The 19,269-nt window shown below is 37.2% G+C and overlaps 1 protein-coding gene and 1 pseudogene across 1 annotated transcript; one reads left to right on the forward strand and one right to left on the reverse strand.

The window, feature by feature from the left end:
* The first annotated feature begins 197 nt into the window (after positions 1 to 197).
* si:ch211-197h24.6 (uncharacterized) lies at positions 198 to 16,865 on the forward strand. The gene is made up of 12 exons (XM_052147216.1): positions 198 to 329; positions 678 to 726; positions 3,705 to 3,735; positions 6,454 to 6,534; positions 9,502 to 9,641; positions 9,786 to 9,911; positions 10,009 to 10,054; positions 12,701 to 12,775; positions 13,012 to 13,397; positions 13,492 to 13,596; positions 14,340 to 14,451; positions 16,482 to 16,865. Exons 2-12 carry the CDS (start codon positions 679 to 681, stop codon positions 16,502 to 16,504), a joined length of 1,173 nt encoding a protein of 390 aa, XP_052003176.1. The 5' UTR covers positions 198 to 329; position 678; the 3' UTR covers positions 16,505 to 16,865.
* Positions 16,866 to 18,182: 1,317 nt separating this feature from the next.
* Positions 18,183 to 19,247, reverse strand: LOC127657657 (uncharacterized; annotated as a pseudogene).
* Between the last annotated feature and the right edge of the window lie 22 nt (positions 19,248 to 19,269).

Consider the following 19,269-nt stretch of genomic DNA (forward strand, 5'->3'; position numbering starts at 1 on the left):
GGTTTTGTTTTTCAAAAGTGTAGTTTTCAACAGTGTGTTTTAAACGTTAGAAGCAATTAAATTATTATTGAATGATTAACAGAATAACCTACAAGAGTGGAACGTCGAATACAACATATACTATGAAACCTGACTGTAAAAAGAGAAAGGATTCGTCATCCGTTGATGGGCATAAACAGGACCTTTATTCTGAAAAGAGTCAGCAACGCCTTTGGGCCTAAACTGCATCTTAAACGCTCCGTTTCTGCGCTGCAGCTTGTCTTCAAACAAACAAAAAAAAATCAAACAAAAGCTCGCATAACGCACGATTGATAAATTACAGCGAACAGGTAAATATTTTAATAACGTTTTAAAATGAGAGATGCGTTATTTCGAGTTGCGTTAACGGTTGAAGTCTGTGGTTTGAGAGTTCTCGCATTAAACGTAGCTGCGCTTGATACTGCGATGTAGCAGGAAAGTCATTTGCCATGACCCAGTATCGCATGTTTTTATTAGTACTTTCTCTTTAAGGTTGAGAAAAATTGAATAACTCTTCAACAGTTTTTCGATCTCCTCGCCTTTTATTGTTTGTAAAGCATTATGCATATGTTTTGTAAACGGTCAAGCGGTTGATGTCTTTCTATAAAACGGCAGTAGCAATTGTAATAATGTAATATTTGGTGGTTTATCGTTTACAGAATGGAAGCACTGCCAAATCTTCGCAAGAGGACCAGGACCAGCGGGAAGGTGAGATCTAGAAAATCCACAACAACATATCTGGGCCTGATGAGCATGAGGCCCACAATGAAGCTCCCGTCGTGAAATCACGTGATTTCCATAAGATAATCTTCAGTAGATCGTTTAATTGAATCTTGCTCGTATAAATTGCAAGTTATCAACTAGGTTTGCTTCATTAATATACTTAACTAATTCAGTCAAATCAAAGTATATTTATAAAATGCAAAATAGGGATGGGCGGATCGATACTGAAGTATAAAATCTCGATCCTCGCGTAAAAAAAAATCGATTCTGAAATAAATAAAAAAAATAACAAGTGATCTTATTATTTAGATAACATGAATATTAATGCATCTCTTAAGCGTTAAAGTGGAAAATAATAATTATATGAGCGAATTGTTGCGTGGCACAGGAACTATTTCTTTCTTCCGCTCATATTGACGCGCAGAAATGCTAAAATACACCTGCAGACAATGCTCGCGCGTTCAGTGCTCGTTCAAATACAGCAGTGCTTTGGCAAACCTAGACATGACATGTATTATAATGGCTTGTGTGACCATTTTTACAGGTGTATTTCAATTCAGAGGTGTTAAAACATTAACAATGATCTTTAATCCTCGTTAATAAATGTATACCCTTATGAAAATTTACCATGGATTTACTGTAGTAATATTGTATTAAGACTAGTACTATGACTAGTAACCACGACTGTGGTAACCAAGGTTTTTTTTTTGTTTTGTTGTTTGCAGTAACCGAGGATTTGAATCACTGAATCATGGTTTTGCTACAGCATTACTGTAGTATCCATATTGTAAATTAGTTTTAGTAATAGTAACCATATAATAATAATAATAATAATATCTATGATTAATCTATGGTCTATAGGGTTGTATATATTGCTTATTTGTAAAAGGTAAACAAAGCAGCCTAATATTTTTCTGCTTAGACCTATAAATGTGTGTGTGTAAATTTATATTACTAATTTTATCCAAAGAATTTGTAAAAATTCTATTTATTAGAGGTATTTGTATCGATATCTGCGATACTGGCCTAAAAGTACTTGGTATCGGATCAAAAAGAAAATAAGTGGTATTACCCATCCCTAATGCACAACAATTCGGCAATTACTGCAGCAGTAATTGCAGGCAATGAAATGCAATGACGGTAGTGCAAATGACACAGTTGGTCTCTGAAAACAACTATATCAACTTCAAACTTTAAGAAATATTTTGGGTTTGATACAAGTTAAGCTCAATTGACTGCATTTGTGGCATAACGTTGATTACCACAAATTTAACTTGGACTCGTCCTTCCTTTTCTTTAAAAAAAAGAAAAAAAAGAAAAATCTGGGTTGCAGTGAAGCACTGACAATGGAAGTGAATTGGGCCAATCCAGAAACATTAACATATTCACTTTTGTAAACAATATGCATGTTAACATGATTTTAGTGTGATAAAATCACGAAGTATGATGGGTAAATTTATGTGTAAAGTTAAATCCAATTTTACAATTTGCCATGATGTAAACCCTGTAATCTGGCAAAAACAAAGATTTAAACAACTTTACAAGTCAAATAAAATGTGTTTTACAGGATAATTAATTTAAGGGATTTATTAAGTTACAAGTGTCACATTTCTGCCTTTTAAACCCTCCATTAATTGGCCGCATTCACTTCCATTTTAAGTGCCTCACTGTAACCTCGATTTTTGCCCCCTTTTTATTTTTAAGAAAAGGAGTTAAGAGAAAGAAGTAATTTTGGTAATTAACATGATGCCACAAATGCTGTCGATTGAGCTTAACTTGTAATTAACCCCAGCTATTCCTTTAAATCAGTACTTTTTAGAATTGAGATCTAGATCATCTGCAGACTTGGGTCTGTCAATTGCCACATTGTTTTTTGTTTTGATAAAACCTCAAAATTAGCACTGATTGCAACCAGCATTGTCAGATCACATCAGATGTAGACACCTCAACACTGGGTTGGATTGATTTCACCCAACTGCCTTTCTGTTTAAGTTACTGTAATGCCATGAAGCAGCTGCTCTTTCTGGCATAATGCTGCAAACAGTCTGTATAGGCTTGTTTGACAGTGTTACGTTTTTGATTTTGACTGAAGAGATACACTCTTTTGCTGAGTGTTGCCTGCTTCAGATATCGAAACACAAATCTTTTAGTTGACTGGGCCTTGCAAAATTAAGTGAAAAGGCCTGGCATAGTGTTGGGGAGGTTCTGGAAGCCCCACTTTTAAGGCTGAAAGTGAGCTATATTCCTCAGCTCTCACGCCATATTATAAGGGTGAGTGGGCTGTTGCCAATCGGAAAAAATAAAGCCAAGACCTCTGCCCTGAATATCAGTGAGCATTCAGTTTATTTTCATCTGAAACCAATATGATTAGAAGACGATGAATTTCAAGATGCTTTATATATATCAATAACCAACTGCAAAACATTAACGTCTAATTAAAGTGAATTTAAAATTCTGTTGCTTGATGTGCTCAGCACACACTCAACACAGGCCTTGTATCGGCAACTTTTAAGAAGTCCTCTCTTATAGTGGCTTATATCTAAAGTGTAAGAACATAATCTATTTATCATAGGTATGCATGCCCTTTGTTTAGTCATTGACCTGAAACAGTGCTTATTTTCTCCTGTAAAAGACAAGCAGAGCTGCTGCCTTCTGTTTGGAAATATGTTGCTCTTTTATCATGCCATGTGTTCTTGTCTACTTTATAAAACTCCATTCTTGGGGATGGATAAAGCATGAATATTCTCATGTGAGAGTGTCTGGCGAAGAGACACTTTGATTGCTCAAGTGTCCTTTTGTCCAAGGACTATCGCCCTCTATTTTGAAGTGGAGTGGAGAACAGAACTGGAGAATTTAGGAGGAGCAGGAGAGGGGTCTGCTCTTTAACTCCTATGATGTTATATCTCTCTAATTCCTCTTTATTTCTCTCTCCTCCTGACGGTTTTATTTGTCGGCTATGACAGAAAAAGCAGCCACCCCACAATGGTGACATAGGTAAGTCCTGCCCTCAGAACCCAGTTCTGCCCTTTCACCTTCAGCTCTGTCTGGCCTTGGTAATGTTATTGCCATGTGCCACTTCTACTGGGTTCTTGAGCGCTTTTGGTGCTTCAGCCCTAAATTTAACACACAAGCACAGCTCTTATAGTTGTGCTAACTAGTTCTATTTCAGACAAATGTTTTGCACATCTGTTAACCTATTTAAACGTATTAAGGCCTTGCACAGCAAAGACAAATGGGCCTTTCACAGAAAACGGCATGAGCGATCGGCGTTAACACATTCACGCCTTATTATAGGTGGCACTAATCAACAAGCAATTTTACCCCGGTATGTTAAGTGGCTAAACACACCTTTCAGCTGGTCTACCATTCGCTCTGCATGGATAAAAACTTGACAAGATTGCAAACAAGTTCTCTCGATTGTATATAGAGAAAAAAAAAATGTATTGTGCTACAAGCTGCTGCAGTGATGAAGAGTTTGTTGTTGATTTGTTCAAAGAGAAAGCATTCAAGGCACTTTCACCAATCATTTTAGTTCTCCTGCTGGACAAGTTGACTGGCAGTATTATCATATGTACGTAGTCTGAGAGGTGATTTTAGAAAATTTTGTTAAATAATATTAATGGTTAAAACATTATCATTTGGATCTATACTGATTATATTCTACTGCCATGCATACTAAAAGTACTTGTAAATACATTTGTTTGAAATCATTGCATAATGCACACTCGGGACACAGAAAACAGATGTTGTCAGTTGGAAAAATATTGAGTGTATCACATGGCCAAGTATATCTACTTGTGTTACAGTACAATTGCTTAAAACCAAATGTGTTACTAATTAAATGTAACATTTAAAAACACAACCCAACTTCAGTCTGACCTATTATTATTATTATTATTAGACTTCTGACGGCAGCACAACTGTTAACAACTTAACGATAACACCGCAATGACAATTACATAATTTTGAGAAACCACCATGTTTTTGTATGTAAAGTGGCACAGAGTGTGCCGAGATTCACAGCAGTATTATTAATATTTAGCGAAGAATACATTTGTGAACCGTTAAGTTGTTTATTAAAAGAAAGTGATACAAAGGCAAAGATGCCGCAAATATTTATGTAGGAGAATTTACGTAAAATTAAATGCAAAGGTAAAAAAAATGCATCAATGTGGAATGTACATTATGAAGACAATTCATGGTGCAAGGCAGAGATTATCATTTTAATGGTTAGGTCATTTCATCACAGGCAGATGAAAAAATAAATGTGCACTCATCATAAAAAGTAAGCTTCGCTTTGCCGGCACGCAGTTCGGCATCGTTATCGTTGGTGTGTAGGAATCCATTGTTTCGATTCATAATCTTGAGAAATCAACATGTCGAGAAATCGTGGCGCAAATTTGTGTTTGGTGTGCAAAGGCCTTTAGAGATTGGAATCATAAGGATATATCAGTTTGGGTCAGATTCTATTAATGATTCTTTTCGAACCAATTTTGGAAGAAATATTTGGAAATGAGAAATGCAAATGTTTTTTTTTTCCCCCTCTGCAACTTTTTAATGCAGCATAAATGCAATCCAATAATTGGTTCTAACAATATATAAAAAAAAACTAAAATATCATTCATTCGTATTTATTAAATTTAAGTCTCGAGCCTCAAATAACAACTCAAGACTTGCGGTTCAGTAAGTGAATCGGATAAATTCAGTGACTGCTCTGAAGTGAGTTGATTCACTGAAAAAAGCCTCCAAGTATTTTGTTTGGAATTTAGACAATTAGTCACATTGTGTGTTTCCTGCTGTAGATTCAGTAGTACTGCTGAATACTAGTGCAGGAAGCGCTGAGTGTTATTGTATCGTGTTCCATCCGCATGGGTGGAAGAAAGCACATTTGAAAATGTTTAACAGAACTGAAAGTTTTGTTAATCATTTGGTTCTAGTATTTTTATTTTTTTGAAACTGGAACCAGTTCTGAAAAATAACCATTTCTCAGTTCCCAACACTAAATAATGTGATGAACAACAGTAGAAACTTCAACATCTTGCTCTTTTAAGCAGCGTTCAAGTGTCCAGCTCTTGAAATGCTTTTGCCATGTTCTTTCAAGACCAAGTACACTTGAAGGTGGGGTATCCCACCTTTGTTCCCTGTATGGCCACATTTGAGTCATGCAAAGCAATATTTCAGTGATTACGGCATCATGCACAGGGTGTGCATCAAGGTGCTAAAGGAAATTGTTAGTGTGAAATACATTATAACTTCATCGTTTTGAAAACGCGTTCCATGAAGTGAGTGCACAGTTGGCCTTGAACTTGTTCAGAACTGTTACACTGCTACAGTGGATTGGCTGAACCAGGTTTGAACCAGTGCACTTTTACTATGAAACTGTGTCCAGAAACCCATCTGCAACTTTTCAAAGTCAGCATGCTTATTTGAAACCGTTGAGTTTGTATGTTGTTCACTGTGTAAGATTAAAAAGTTGTGGCTCATTTGTTTGACCACAATCTGTTATTATATTATGACTGTGTGCTTTAAGTGCTCTGGTCTTTTTATTTTTGGGGATGCTATGGTCTTTTCGTTTTTTGGGATGCAGTAAGCCTTTAGTATTGGTTCTATTGAGTGGAAACCCTAATGCCACCTTTGAGCTTTAATCTTGGCTTATTGTGCCTCCCCATGTCCCTTTTGATATTACTCACTTAGCTGTGTGTGTTTCACCAGTCTTCACTGACAAAAAAGGATCCATCCAGACCATACCCTCCCTGACTAAACGTCTGAAATCGGTCACCGAAACTATTATTGGTAAGTAAAGATATATTTTCCAAACTGTTCCATGCCATAACATATAGATGGAGGCTAAGCGCTAGTTGCCTTATTGGCAAAGCCATCACCTTGTCTCATAACAGTTCTTATTCTAGAATGCATATGTACACTTGCTGGACCAACCTGAAAAATGCAATTTTAGTAAGCCTGATATGAGTTAATGTTTTTAACTTATTACAATATATTTTTTTTCATTTAATTGCTCATCTGAAATGTTACGAAAATGTATGCCTGGCAAGCAGTTCAGGAGATTTTTATTTTTCCCCATTCAGTTGTGTGTATATATACTTGTTAATTGGCCTGTCCCGATAACTACTTTTGTTGGACGATATATTGTCCCAGAAATAATTGCGATAAACGACATTTGTCATTTTAAGATCATGTTATGCAATTGATAATGTAATAGCATAATAACGCATGTACTCCCTTTCAAAAAACAATAAACTTTTAATTCTTAAGAATATTCAGACATTGGAATTGGAAAGTAAAAAAAAATTTAATTCTGGAAGGCCCATCTCCAACTGTGGTTTTTGTTCCCAGCTCGGAAAACTGGATGGAATGGTTATGTTTTAGATGAGGTTTTAGGTTTGTATTGCCAGTTTTCGTTGCCACTGTTTTTAAACAAAGTCAACATATCGGATCGTTCATGGTAAAGGGCTCTCCTCTCTCATTCGGCTTAAAGACAAAATTTTCCCAATCTGGAGCTGTGGAATGCACCTTTAAACCAAGTCTATTTGGACTTATTCTTCCAAACTTTCTTACTGGAATTATGCTGTTGTCGGGAACAACGCCTATTCGCCTCGAGTAACACGTAATCTTTGTGTGTGTGTGTGTGTGTGTGTGTGTGTGTGTGTGTGGAGAGGAGCTGCCTGAGCCCCGCCTATAACACGAGAGGGCAGTAATATAGAAGACTATAATGTTGGTGACATACGTTCTTATGTAAACACAATGTCCAATATCGAGATCAGCAAAAATGATCTGGGTCATGTCCATATATTGTACGATAAGTCGATAACGTAATTATTGTGACAGGCCTACTTGTTAAACATAAGGTAAATAAGAGTTAATGGCCACGTTAATGAAACAAGCATAAACGAATTCTGTGTAAATCATTAATTCTTGCAATGCAACAATTGATGTAAGAATGGCTTTACAAAGAATTTGCATACAGTGAATCCGGAAAGTATTCACAGCGCTTCACTTTTTCCACATTTTGTTATGTTACAGCCTTATTCCAAAATTGATTAAATTATTTATTTTCCTCAATTCTACTAACAATACCCCATAATGACAGCGTGAAAGAAGTTTTTTGAAATCTTTGTAAATGTATTAAAAATTTAAAACAAAATCACGTAAGTATTCACAGCCTTTGCAATACTTTGTTGAAGCACCTTTGGCACCAATTACAGCCTCAAGTCTTTGTGTATGATGCTACAAGCTTGGCACACCTATTTTTGGGCAGTTCTTCTTTGCAGGACCTCTCAAGCTCCATCAGGTTGGATGGGGAGCGTCAGTGCACAGCCATTTTCAGATCTCTCCAGAGATGTTATATCTCTCTCTGGCTGGGCCACTCAAGGACATTCACAGAGTTGTCACGTAGCCACTCCTTTGTTATCTTGGCTGTGTGTTAAGGGTCATTGTCCTGTTGGAAGATGAACCTTCACCCCAGTCTGAGGTCCAGAGCGCTCTGGGGCAGGTTTTCATCAAGGATGTCCCTGTACATTGCTGCATTCATCTTTCCCTCGATCCTGACTAGTCTCCCAGTTCCTGCCACTGATAAACATCCCCACAGCATGATGCTGGCACCACCATTCTTCACTGTAGGGATGGTATTGGCCAGGTGATGAGGTTTCCTCCAGACATGACACTTGCCATTCAGGCCAAAGAGTTCAATATTTGTTTCATCAGACCAGAGAATTTTGTTTCTCATGGTCTGAGAATCCTTCAGGTGCCCTTTGGCAAACCCCAGGCAGGCTGTCATGTGCCTTTTACTGAGGAATGGCTTCCGTCTGGCCACTCTACCATACAGGCCTGATTGGTGGAGTGCTGCAGAGATGGTTGTTCTTCTGGAAGGTTCTCCTCTCTCCACAGAGAAACGCAAGTGCTCTGTCTGAGTGACCATCGGGTTCTTTGTAACCTCCCTGACTAAGGCCCTTCTCCCCCGATCACTCAGTTTGGCTGGGCGGCCAGCTCTACGAAGAGTCCTGATAGTTCCAAACTGCTTCCATTTACGGATGATGGAGGTCACTGTGCTCATTGGGACCTTCAATGCTGCAGACATTTTTCTGTAACCTTCCCCAGATCTGTGCCTCGATACAATCCGGTCTCGGAGGTCTACAGACAATTCCTTGGACTTCATGGCTTGGTTTGTGCTCTGACATGTTAACTGTGGGACCTTATATAGACAGGTGTGATCATTTCCAAACAAATGAATTTACCACAGGTGGACTCCAGTCAAGTTGTAGAAACATCTCAAGGATAATCAGTGGAAACAGGATGCACCTGAGCTCCATTTTGAGTGTCATGGCAAAGGCTGTGAATGTGTACATGTGATTTTAGTTTTTTATTTTTAATAAATTTGCAAAGATTTCAAAGAAAACTTCTTTCACTTTGTCATTATGGGATATTGTTAGTAGAATTGAGGAAAATAATGAATTTAATCAATTTTGGAATAAGGCTGTAACACAACGAAATGGAAAACGTGAAGTGCTGTGAATACTTACCGGATGCATTGTAAATTTGTTGTGCTCTTGTATCATGAATGAGGCCCTCAGAGTGTTTATATGCTACATATGATTAAATGAATGAATATAAGATAAAAATACTGTAACAAACTAGACAATGTATATTTCACCATGAAGGCAAGCCTTATCAGCTCAGAATACGTAAAACAAGATAAGACACCTGCTGTTGCAACTTCTCTCAGATGTGTTTTTGCATTCATAGGCATGCAGTATGTGTGGGAGTATCGAAGCCCATCCAAGTCAGTTCCTCCTCATTACCAGTGTAAACTGTGTAAGGTTCAGAATATGCAGTATGATATGGCTGCTCATGTCCAGGGCTGGAAGCACTCCTTCAGATACTTGGTAAAGTCTTCATAAACACTGTTGTGTCAGTGCACAGATAAACAGTAGATTTAGTCTCTATCCATGCTTCTGATAAAATATTCATCCCTTCAGTGATTCAGCTCTCTCTTTTCTATTTTTTATTTTACTTTCCCTGGGATACAGAAGCAGAACCACAAAGACAAGGTTCCTCATGATGAGGAGGCTGCAGTTAGAGATCCAGCCATCCGAAAAGCTGTTAAAGCTGCTGCTGCTGAAGTGGAAAAAGCTGAGGGCAGAGGTCAAATTAAGGTAAAAGGAAAAATGGACATATCCAATGACATAACTTTAAAGCATTTGGAGACCTAGTTGCAGTTCTCATCACATATTCTTGTCTGATTTTCTCTAGATTATGCTTAGGGAGCCTTGTGAGGTTGTGGCGTTTCAGGGAATGAGTAAGTCATATGTCCTCCGACAACGGACACATCTACCCATTATTCTGCAGAAAAGCTATTATGATAGCAATATATCACACACATACAATGCAATTTAGTTATCCACAAATACTTTTTTTTTGGCTTATGCCGATATCTAGTGTATAGGTTGGCCAAAAAAAGGGCTTTTAGGGGTTGTGTTTTAATGAGGTTTTATGAGAACAAAATTGCTGAATTTAAGTGAACATTTCTTTTGTGCAATACAAAAAATTCACTCTTAATTGAAAACCAATTCATTGACAGAATATAGTGTCTGCAAAAGGCTGAAGTCAGGAGATGGAATTTCCAGAGATTGTATTATCGTTAGCAGAATGCATGAACCAGAAATGGCAAGTGCTGCTTTTGATATGTGTGGCCTAGACTGTGCTTGTCTGTGTGTAATTTAAGAAGATCAGTTAATTGATCCTGGCACAATTGCAGTATCACTACCCTTTGGTCTTCCGTTAACTTGGAGATGTTGCATTGGCGTGTGTGTGTGTGTGTGTGTTTTTTTTATATATATATAAATATATAGTATGTATGTATGTGCCCCATACATTGGGGCACATACATCCGGAGTTCTCATACATCCGATCTACATTTACGTTTATTAATTTAGCAGATGCTTTTATCCAAAGCGACTAACAAATGAGGAGAGCAACAGAAGTGAATCATCCTAGGGAAGCAGCAGTAAGAGAATTGCTGTATTACAAGTTTCAAAATTGTTTAGAGAAGTACCCCTAGCAAGGAGGGTGAGCACAGATGCATACACCTAACTATCCACAGACACACGGTCTCGCATATACTGCTCTTAATGCTGCAGCAATAACTCTTAATTGTCCCTTTCGTTTAATTGTTTATGTCTGGGAGATCTCTTCAGACACTGCTGAGAGAGAGACTCAACAAAATTAAACATAAGCTTATATGTTAAATTGCATTATCACATCCCACAACACTTGTTTACTTTATTCTGATTGTGTTAAATATTATTGCTTAGCAAAGGGGGCAGTTTATTTAGTTAGATTAAGTAATAAGCTTTAAAATGACCGTTTACAAAACAGTCTTAACTGGTCCTAGAATTCACAGCTAAATATCATTTTACAGACATTTTTATTTCATCTCAGAGACATTCCTGAAAACACACACTTATTCCAAAATGTATATTACAGGACATATCCTTGTCACAAAGAAATAGATTGCAAAAACAGTGACATCAAATAAGTTCCTTTTTTTTTTAGTTTTCGATAGGTTTTCTAATTGACACGAGGTGGAGCTAACGTTTTTGTGAATCAGTCAAGCTGACACGGGCAATGCGAATAATAGTTAAATGGTTGTGTTGCCAATATATTGTCTAAGGTTGCCAGCTGTCCTGTATAAGCCGGAATATCCTGCACTTTGGCCAAAATTATGGCCTCCAGTACTTCAGTGGCGAAACCCTTAACGGCATCATCTGATATTTAACTGCTTAAAATGCTCAATTGTCCCTTATTTGCATGGTGAAAATTGCCAACCCCTTCTATTGACATCACTATTGCCATCAGCATGTCTGTTTGTTATTGTGGTAACACTACAATAAGGTTGTATTTATTAAAGATAACATTAAATGAATAGTTCACCCAAAAATGAAAATCCTCATTGTTTACTCACCCTCATGCCATCCCAGATGTGTATGACTTTCTTTCTTCAGCAGAAAAGCAAACAATGAATTTTAGAAGAGTATCTCAGCTCTGTAGGTCCATACAATGCAAGTGGATGGTGATCAAGCTCCAAAAAGCACAGCCAAGCATTGTAAAAGTAATCCATGTGACTCCAGTGGTTAAATGAATGTCTTCTAAAGTGATATGATCACTTTGGATGAGAAGCAGATCAATTTTTAAATCCTTTTCCCTATAATTGTTGACTCCAGTCACTCTCCAGTGCGTGCTTACATGTTCAAATGAAAGCAAAACCAATGAAGCTTGTTAACAGCGTTCTGTTGTAAATAAACCGAGCTGCACTTTTGGTTCCGTCACATCAGTTCTCACGTGAACACGCTTACCCGCTTGTGTCACGCGAGAGGCTATGTAAACATGATCCCCTCATGGACGTGCATTGGAGAGCGGAAGTAAACCAGTATAGTGAAATGTACTTAAATATTTAGCTGTTTTGCATACAAAAAGCGATTTGTATCACTTTAGAAGACATTAATTTAACCACTGGAGTAGTCTAGATTTCTTTTACTATAACTATCTGTACTTTTTGGAGCTTTAAAGTGCTGATTGTTTGAACTTACAAAACTGAGTCTTATTTCGTTTTTCTGCTGAAGAATGTCAGTCATACACATCTGGGATGGCACTAGAGTAAGTAACTGATGAGAGAAACTGTTAATTTGTTCAAATGTTCATTTAATTTAATTTTCTAATTTTTTAGAGTAATAAATGTTGTACAAAAATTACTGTTCATTGTAAATTCATGGTACCTAATGGATAGACTAATGTTAACAAATATAACCTTAATATAAAGTGTTAGTTATTGCTGATGTTAAATGCTATTCTGAAGTTGTAGGCTTTTGTGTATTCAAATCTACTGTAAAACTCTTAAATTCTCCCAGCCCTTCCAGTTACTTATCCAGCTGTTTGTTTCTCGTAGGATCTGCACAACCCAACATGGGCTTTACAGGATCTGCAGGTGTCCATGGGCCACCTCCTCGCAGGTCACAACAAGGTTAGTGTCACCTGTGCTTGTTTGCTTGAATTTTGATTTGTTGAATGCATTCATCATCTTGGCTGTTTTATAATAAATGTCAGGCTTTTCCGATGATCAGATCGTCTAAAAGATTGTTTTCTGGACATTACGTTTTATGTGCATTTATGAAGGCTATTGTAGAAAAAATCAGCCACTGATACAGTAACTGGTGCAATTGATTGTTAATGTTGGTAATGGACATGTCACTCCGTCAGGTGGCCCATTTGGAGGTCATTTCCCAGACCCCATGTTCAGGGAGGAATTCCCTCCCCGAGGTGGATTGATGTCTGATTTCATGCATCTGGATGATGGCCCCATGAGAAGAGGCCAGCCTGACATGGGAGACTTCACAAGCCCAGGTCGCTATGGAAATGGCATGTCTGGGCCAGACATGGGAATAATGGAACCAGAGGGCATGCAACATTTCCTTGACGATGGATCCATGTGCATGGGCACAGACGACTTTGGGACTGGCCAGCATAGTGAGGCAATGGGCAGACCTTACCCCAATGAGATGCACAGCAGTGTGGACAAAATGATGGGGAATGACCCTAATGTCTTGGAGGGCAATAGCATCCCTGCAACACTGCTCAAATATCTGGTACCAGTTCTCTTTTGCATACACTGTGCATATTGAAATGCTTTATTTAGTGTATATTATGAACCATTTGGAGACTTGGTGTGTTTGTTTTTAGGACTCCTTTCGTATTGAGAATGAGGATGATGCTCAGATTGTCCTTAAGGTCACTCAGAAGCTCACAGATGTTCTCATGGAGTACCGCCTTCGGAGTATTTCAACGGTAACAAATAATACAAATCTTTGAGAATTTTTTTTTTTTTTTTAATTGTTTTAATTATGCATATATGCTTTATTTAATATTAAAGCGCAGTATTGTCCAGTATTTGCCGTGCACAAATTTGTCAAGTTTAATTTGGCTTCAGTTTTGGTTTATTTTAAAGCAAACTTTAAAACAACTTTTTTTTTTTTTTGCTAATATTGTTGCAAACCGCCAGATTTTAAGCAAACTGGTGGCAGTTGTTTTTTTTGGGGGTTTTTTCCTGAGTGTTTTCTTTGCTGAATACCCTCCTAACACAGGATGTGGGGATTGCTTTATATTCCTAACTTCCCTTGCAATGTGACATTTACATTTTTATACACAAAATTGTTGACTTGTGATTTCTCAACTAATTAAGATTATGTTTGAACAGCTGTAGTGTGTAGTCGGGAGACGGCATTTTGCAGTGACGTTCATCGATAGTGGTACAAAATGGAAATGTATCATTTGTTCCCTCTAGGCTAAAAGTAAACCACCAATAATTTTAACACTTCTTTTGCCTTTTGTTTTATTTTTTTTGTATGAACTGATGTATCTGACAATAATACTTACCTGAACAAAATTGGTAGTAAAAGAGCATGACTAAAATGAACCGCAATGTCTAAAGAAGTACAATGGGTCATTAATCACATGGTCAGACATTTGAAGATTGTTCTTCAGAACAGTCTTATAGTTTTAAGTCTGAATGTATGTGGAATGTCTTTCAGGTGCCACTGCCCAGTATAAAGTCCATACCCTCAAGCTCCTCAAGCAGTATGAACTACTCATCCTCTCGTCTCCCACACAGCTCTAGTGACAGATTCTCCAGTGGCATGTCAGGTATAACACAAAAACACAATTGTGGTTTGATTAAACTGGCTTTATGACATGCTCTGTCATTGTTCAATCTCTATTGAGAGTAAAACCTGCAAACATTGTAGAATTATTAATATTTCTTGTTGGTATGCACTGAGATGAGCATTGGCTGATACCGACTTTAACAACAACATAAAACCTTTAGATCGATATTTGTTAACTCGCCTTATTTTAAAATCAGATCACAGTTTTGCTTAATAATAATTATGCTTTAAACATTTACAAAGATGTACAAAAGTTTTTTACTGTTCTAACAATAAATCCAGTAATTTCAATTGAACATGGATTGGATCTGTTGAACACATGACAGACCAACATTTAAAGAGAGCACCAATTGGGGGGCCTGGGTAGAGAAGACTGACGCTGACTACCACCCCTGGTGTCGCAAGTTTGAATCCAGGCCATGCTGAGTGACTCCAGCCAGGTCTCCTAAGCAACCAAATTGGCCCGGTTGCTAAGGAGGGTAGAGTCACATGGGGTAACCTCCTCATGGTTGCTATAATGTGTGGTTCTCACTCTCAGTGGGGCGCGTGGTGATTTGTGCGTGGATGCCACTGAGAATAGCGTGGGCCTCCACACGCGCTACGTCTCCGTGGTAATGCGCTCAACAAGCCACGTCTAGACACGGAGGCAACTGAGATTGTCCTCTGCCACCCGGATTGAGGTGAGACACTACACCACCACGAGGAATTGGAGCACATTGGTATTTGGGCATTCCAAATTGGGGAGAAAAAAAAAGAGAGCACCAATAAAAGATGATTAGAAGAAAAAATTATACAAAAAAATAACTAAATATGATAACATGATGATTGATATGAAAAAGGGTTATTTTGTACTTTTAAAACATTGCACTTCTGTTTTTTTTTATAGTTCAAAACAACAATTTTACATGTAGCGTATATGATCGAATATTACAAATTCATACTATGAATATGTTGGCCAATTACACAGAAATCTTAATTCAGTCAATCATGCAGCGTTAATGGATATTATACCGATGGCCCTGAAGTCAAAGTCTGTTGGTTTCAAAGCATTTTGGATGGTTTCTCTTATTTTAAAGCCTGAAGGTAAATGCCACTTTCAAACAGTTTATGGTGGGTTTTCCACAATACGTGGAAATTAAATAATACACGTTCTTAGAAGTACCAACCCTTCTAAATATTGTGGCTATTATTATTTCTGAATTCATGAAAATTTCATTTTTAATTCTTGAATTAGTTTTTACAAAGTGTGTTACTAATTCATTTTAATAAACCATCAGTTTTTCATATTGGCATTTTCGTGCGTGTAAATGATATACAGATGGTTTTAATTTGGTAAATAATTGGCCAGTAAATATCAGCAGCCGGTATGCATCCCTAATTTCTTGTTTATGTCATTGTTTCTTTAAAGGACAACTGTTTAAACCACACTTCTATATCATTAAATGTTGTGCTCTTTGGCATTGTGCAAACAAACATACGCAGGATGTTTGTTTTTTTCTGTCTCTGTGGGTCAAACAAAGATGTTTATGCTTGCTTTGTTGAAGCTGTGCTTATGCAATGTGAGAATAGAACATGTGCCAAGTGTAAAACATTTTTTATAACTAGAACAATTAATTCCAATTCAATCAGTGTTGTGGAATATACTGTTACATGGTGTTTGTGATTACTGGTAAAGTATAGGCAAATCATCCTGTCCATAAATTACTCTCTTGGTACAGTTGTGCTATTTACCTTAATTTCAACCCAGCTAGCAGGAAATAGAGACAGGCACAGATACTGCAAATAGGAGAGTGCAGTAAATAAAATTGTTATACCAAGTATTCAAATATTAAGGATGTAATTAATACATATGATTATTAACATAAACATGTTTTGGAGTATGTTACAGGACCTTTGTAGATTGCATGCTCAATCCCCCTCTAACTTTTATAGATGTTTCAGTGTGTTTGTCCTTGTAATTTTAAATTGTATAATATTTTGGTTTTCACTTAAACTCCTCTACCTTGACAGGTCCATCAAGATACTACAACTGAACATTCATCTGATGGATGCAGTAAAGACTGGATATGACCCACCTTGTTAAATATTTAACATGGCGTTCCTCACTTTGTTCATGACCAAACACTTCTTTTCTCGAGTTTTAGGTTGCTTTGTTTTTACAATGTATAGGTACATTTATTTTTAACTTTATTTTCCCCCATCTCAGTCATTTTCAGTGAAATTAAGACTGCGCTTTATAATAGCCACTCAAGCTTAGACCTAAATTAGAGATTAAACCATCTGTAAGTGTATGTATTGAAATCCTCTTTCATTAGTAGTGCTTGTTTCTGAAGTTCTGTTTTCATAACATTTTGAAATAAATTGGTAGTTAAAGCCTGTTCTCTTTTTATTATTTGTGTATGCAATTTCTTTATTGTTTTTCTTTGATGTCCTTACTTTTGACGTTAGGTTGTCTGATTGAACCAAATCAGTTTTTAGCACCTTACTGGTCCTCTAAAACTTATTAAACTCCAAGTAGGTTCCAAGGTCTTCATTAGTATAATATTGAACTACTGAAATTCTAAACTTGCTGGGTAGTGTCTCCCAGTAAGAGGGGAGGGTAGTGGGGCACCCTTGCAGCAATGCAAACAAGTAGAATTATATTCTTCAAGCATCGACTTGTTGATAAAAACGCACCCCAATATTTTATTTGTAATTCTGTTTTTCCTTGAATGCAGGCAATCAGGCTATGAACTGCTCAATTCAGCCAAGCATCTTGTTTTCCCAAGTGATAAAGAAATTGTTGATTTTAAATGCTCATAATTGCTTTAATTTCAGACTTGTGTTAAGAAGAGGCACAGTGTGTTGCAGTTTACTTTCGTACTTGTTGGTCTTCATGCTTGTCTTCAGACTTGCCCTTTTGATAAAGTATTTTTGTCTTTACTAAACATTTCAGACTGAAACTCGATGTAAACAACAAGTGATTTAAATTGTTTTATTATAATATGTGCATTCTAAAAATACACATTTGACACATCAATTTATCTGGTCACTCGGACATTAGAAACAACAAATGGTTGTAGTCAAATGAGAGCATGTACAAAAAAATGCCAAATCAGAACACTGGCTATCATACAGATAATGTGACAACCCCTTTGACTTCTTAAAGTCATTCAGAAGCTTCTTTGTAACCCATTTCTTTCTAATAAACAAATTCTGAACGGAAATAATTCTTAATACTTATATGAATGACAAAAGCTTAATTTCCATTTTTAATTGAAGCCAGTAAACTGTTAAGTTTTGGTTCAAAAGCTACAACTGGATGAAACAAGCAAAAAGTGCAAAAGTGACACTTTTTTTTTTCTTTTTTTTTTTTATGTGCAAGGGTGCAGTGCAATAATTATATATTTTTGAATTTATATAAAATTTAATAATTCCATAACAGTAGAGTCCTTAATAGTTTGGCAACCACTGTATGAAAATAAATGTTTTTAGGTTTAGACTTCCATGTCCTCTGTAATAAGTCTGTCAATTTCAATTGTTGTAGCTGAAAAAACTGCGCCAACATCTTAGCCAAAACTCTTCATGCATAAATTTGGTGACCTAGCCAATTGGTCTATTAAGCTTGATTAAGTTTTCAAAAGCTGAAGGACAACGATGACTTGGTTGTCATCATTTCCATTGATTTTACACCTCTGCTGATGTCTAAACGTGCAGTAAATGCCTCAATGTTCACCATGTGCCTATTATCTTCTCCATTTGTTGACGTGTGATACAAGCGAGCAGAATTTTGGCTCCCATGAAGACTCTGAGCTTATATTGCGATTTCCTCACATCCAAACTGCACAATGGCCTCGCCAACACCTTTGCCCTTGCTGCCCACAAGCAATTCAATGTCAAAAATCTTTAACCTCTGTTTTCTTGACAACTGAGGGAAAATTGTGAGTATATACGCACAACATGGCAAAGTGAGCTTTTCCATAAGGTACGGTCTCCAGCTTTTAGTACATTTGTTCCTACTAAGTATGGCAAATATTTCTTCCTACATTGCCATTCATGTTCAGAGCTGAAACGTAGTCTTCTGCATGAAAGTTAATGAAAGCTGTGCATGTCCGCTCTCCCCACTTATTTAGTAAGTGTTTAATTGGACTGTTAGGGATTTCGTGGCAGCCAAAAATGTTCTTGATCTCAGTCTTGGTTATATTCTTTGAAAGGTTTTTGACTAACATGAAGTTTTGTTTGAGGGGATGGGGAGATTTGACAGTATCGCTTAGGAGATCCTAGTGAGGGCTGCTCCTCTGTACTTCTTTTGACTGAGAAAGTTATAAATGTATTTCTTTCTAGGAAGGTTTTGTTTTGCTCTGAGAAAGCATGAGATTCCATGTTAGTGTAATTTTTGGACTGCTCCACAGCATCGGTCCACATCTTCTCATGGGCGAGTCTAACCTCAATGTTGAAATCTTTGAATTTTCTCTGACTGTTCAATCCCTCCTCAGCCTCTGCAAAAGTGGACACCTTCACCAGGCAGCACCAGCCCAGTTGCATGTGAACTTTCATAAAAACCTCCGACACAGAGAGTCCTCACAGGAAACGCAAGACCTCTTGTTTGTCAGCAAAATCTGGGAATCCATAAAGCCTAAGGTAGCCTGGCTTACTGGAATTTATGTTACTACATTGTTGCTTCTTGAATTCCAAGTCATGAGTAAGTTTTACCGGATGAGTCAAATCTGCATATGTTTGGCTGTCAGGAGAGGACTGTTGCTTGTCTTGGACAGTTTGGTTGAAGACTTTATACATTTGGTTTAAAGCTCTGCTTCAA

Source organism: Xyrauchen texanus, chromosome 17, assembly GCF_025860055.1.
Source record: "Xyrauchen texanus isolate HMW12.3.18 chromosome 17, RBS_HiC_50CHRs, whole genome shotgun sequence".
Classification (NCBI taxonomy): domain Eukaryota; kingdom Metazoa; phylum Chordata; class Actinopteri; order Cypriniformes; family Catostomidae; genus Xyrauchen; species Xyrauchen texanus.

Excerpts from the sequence above, each read along its gene's own strand:
- si:ch211-197h24.6 (XM_052147216.1), top strand. The coding sequence starts at position 679 with ATGGAAGCACTGCCAAATCTTCGCAAGAGGACCAGGACCAGCGGGAAG. Across the intron at positions 3,736-6,453 it reads ACCCCACAATGGTGACATAG|TCTTCACTGACAAAAAAGGA; the intron begins GTAAGTCCTGCC and ends GTGTTTCACCAG. Across the intron at positions 9,912-10,008 it reads AGGGCAGAGGTCAAATTAAG|ATTATGCTTAGGGAGCCTTG; the intron begins GTAAAAGGAAAA and ends GATTTTCTCTAG.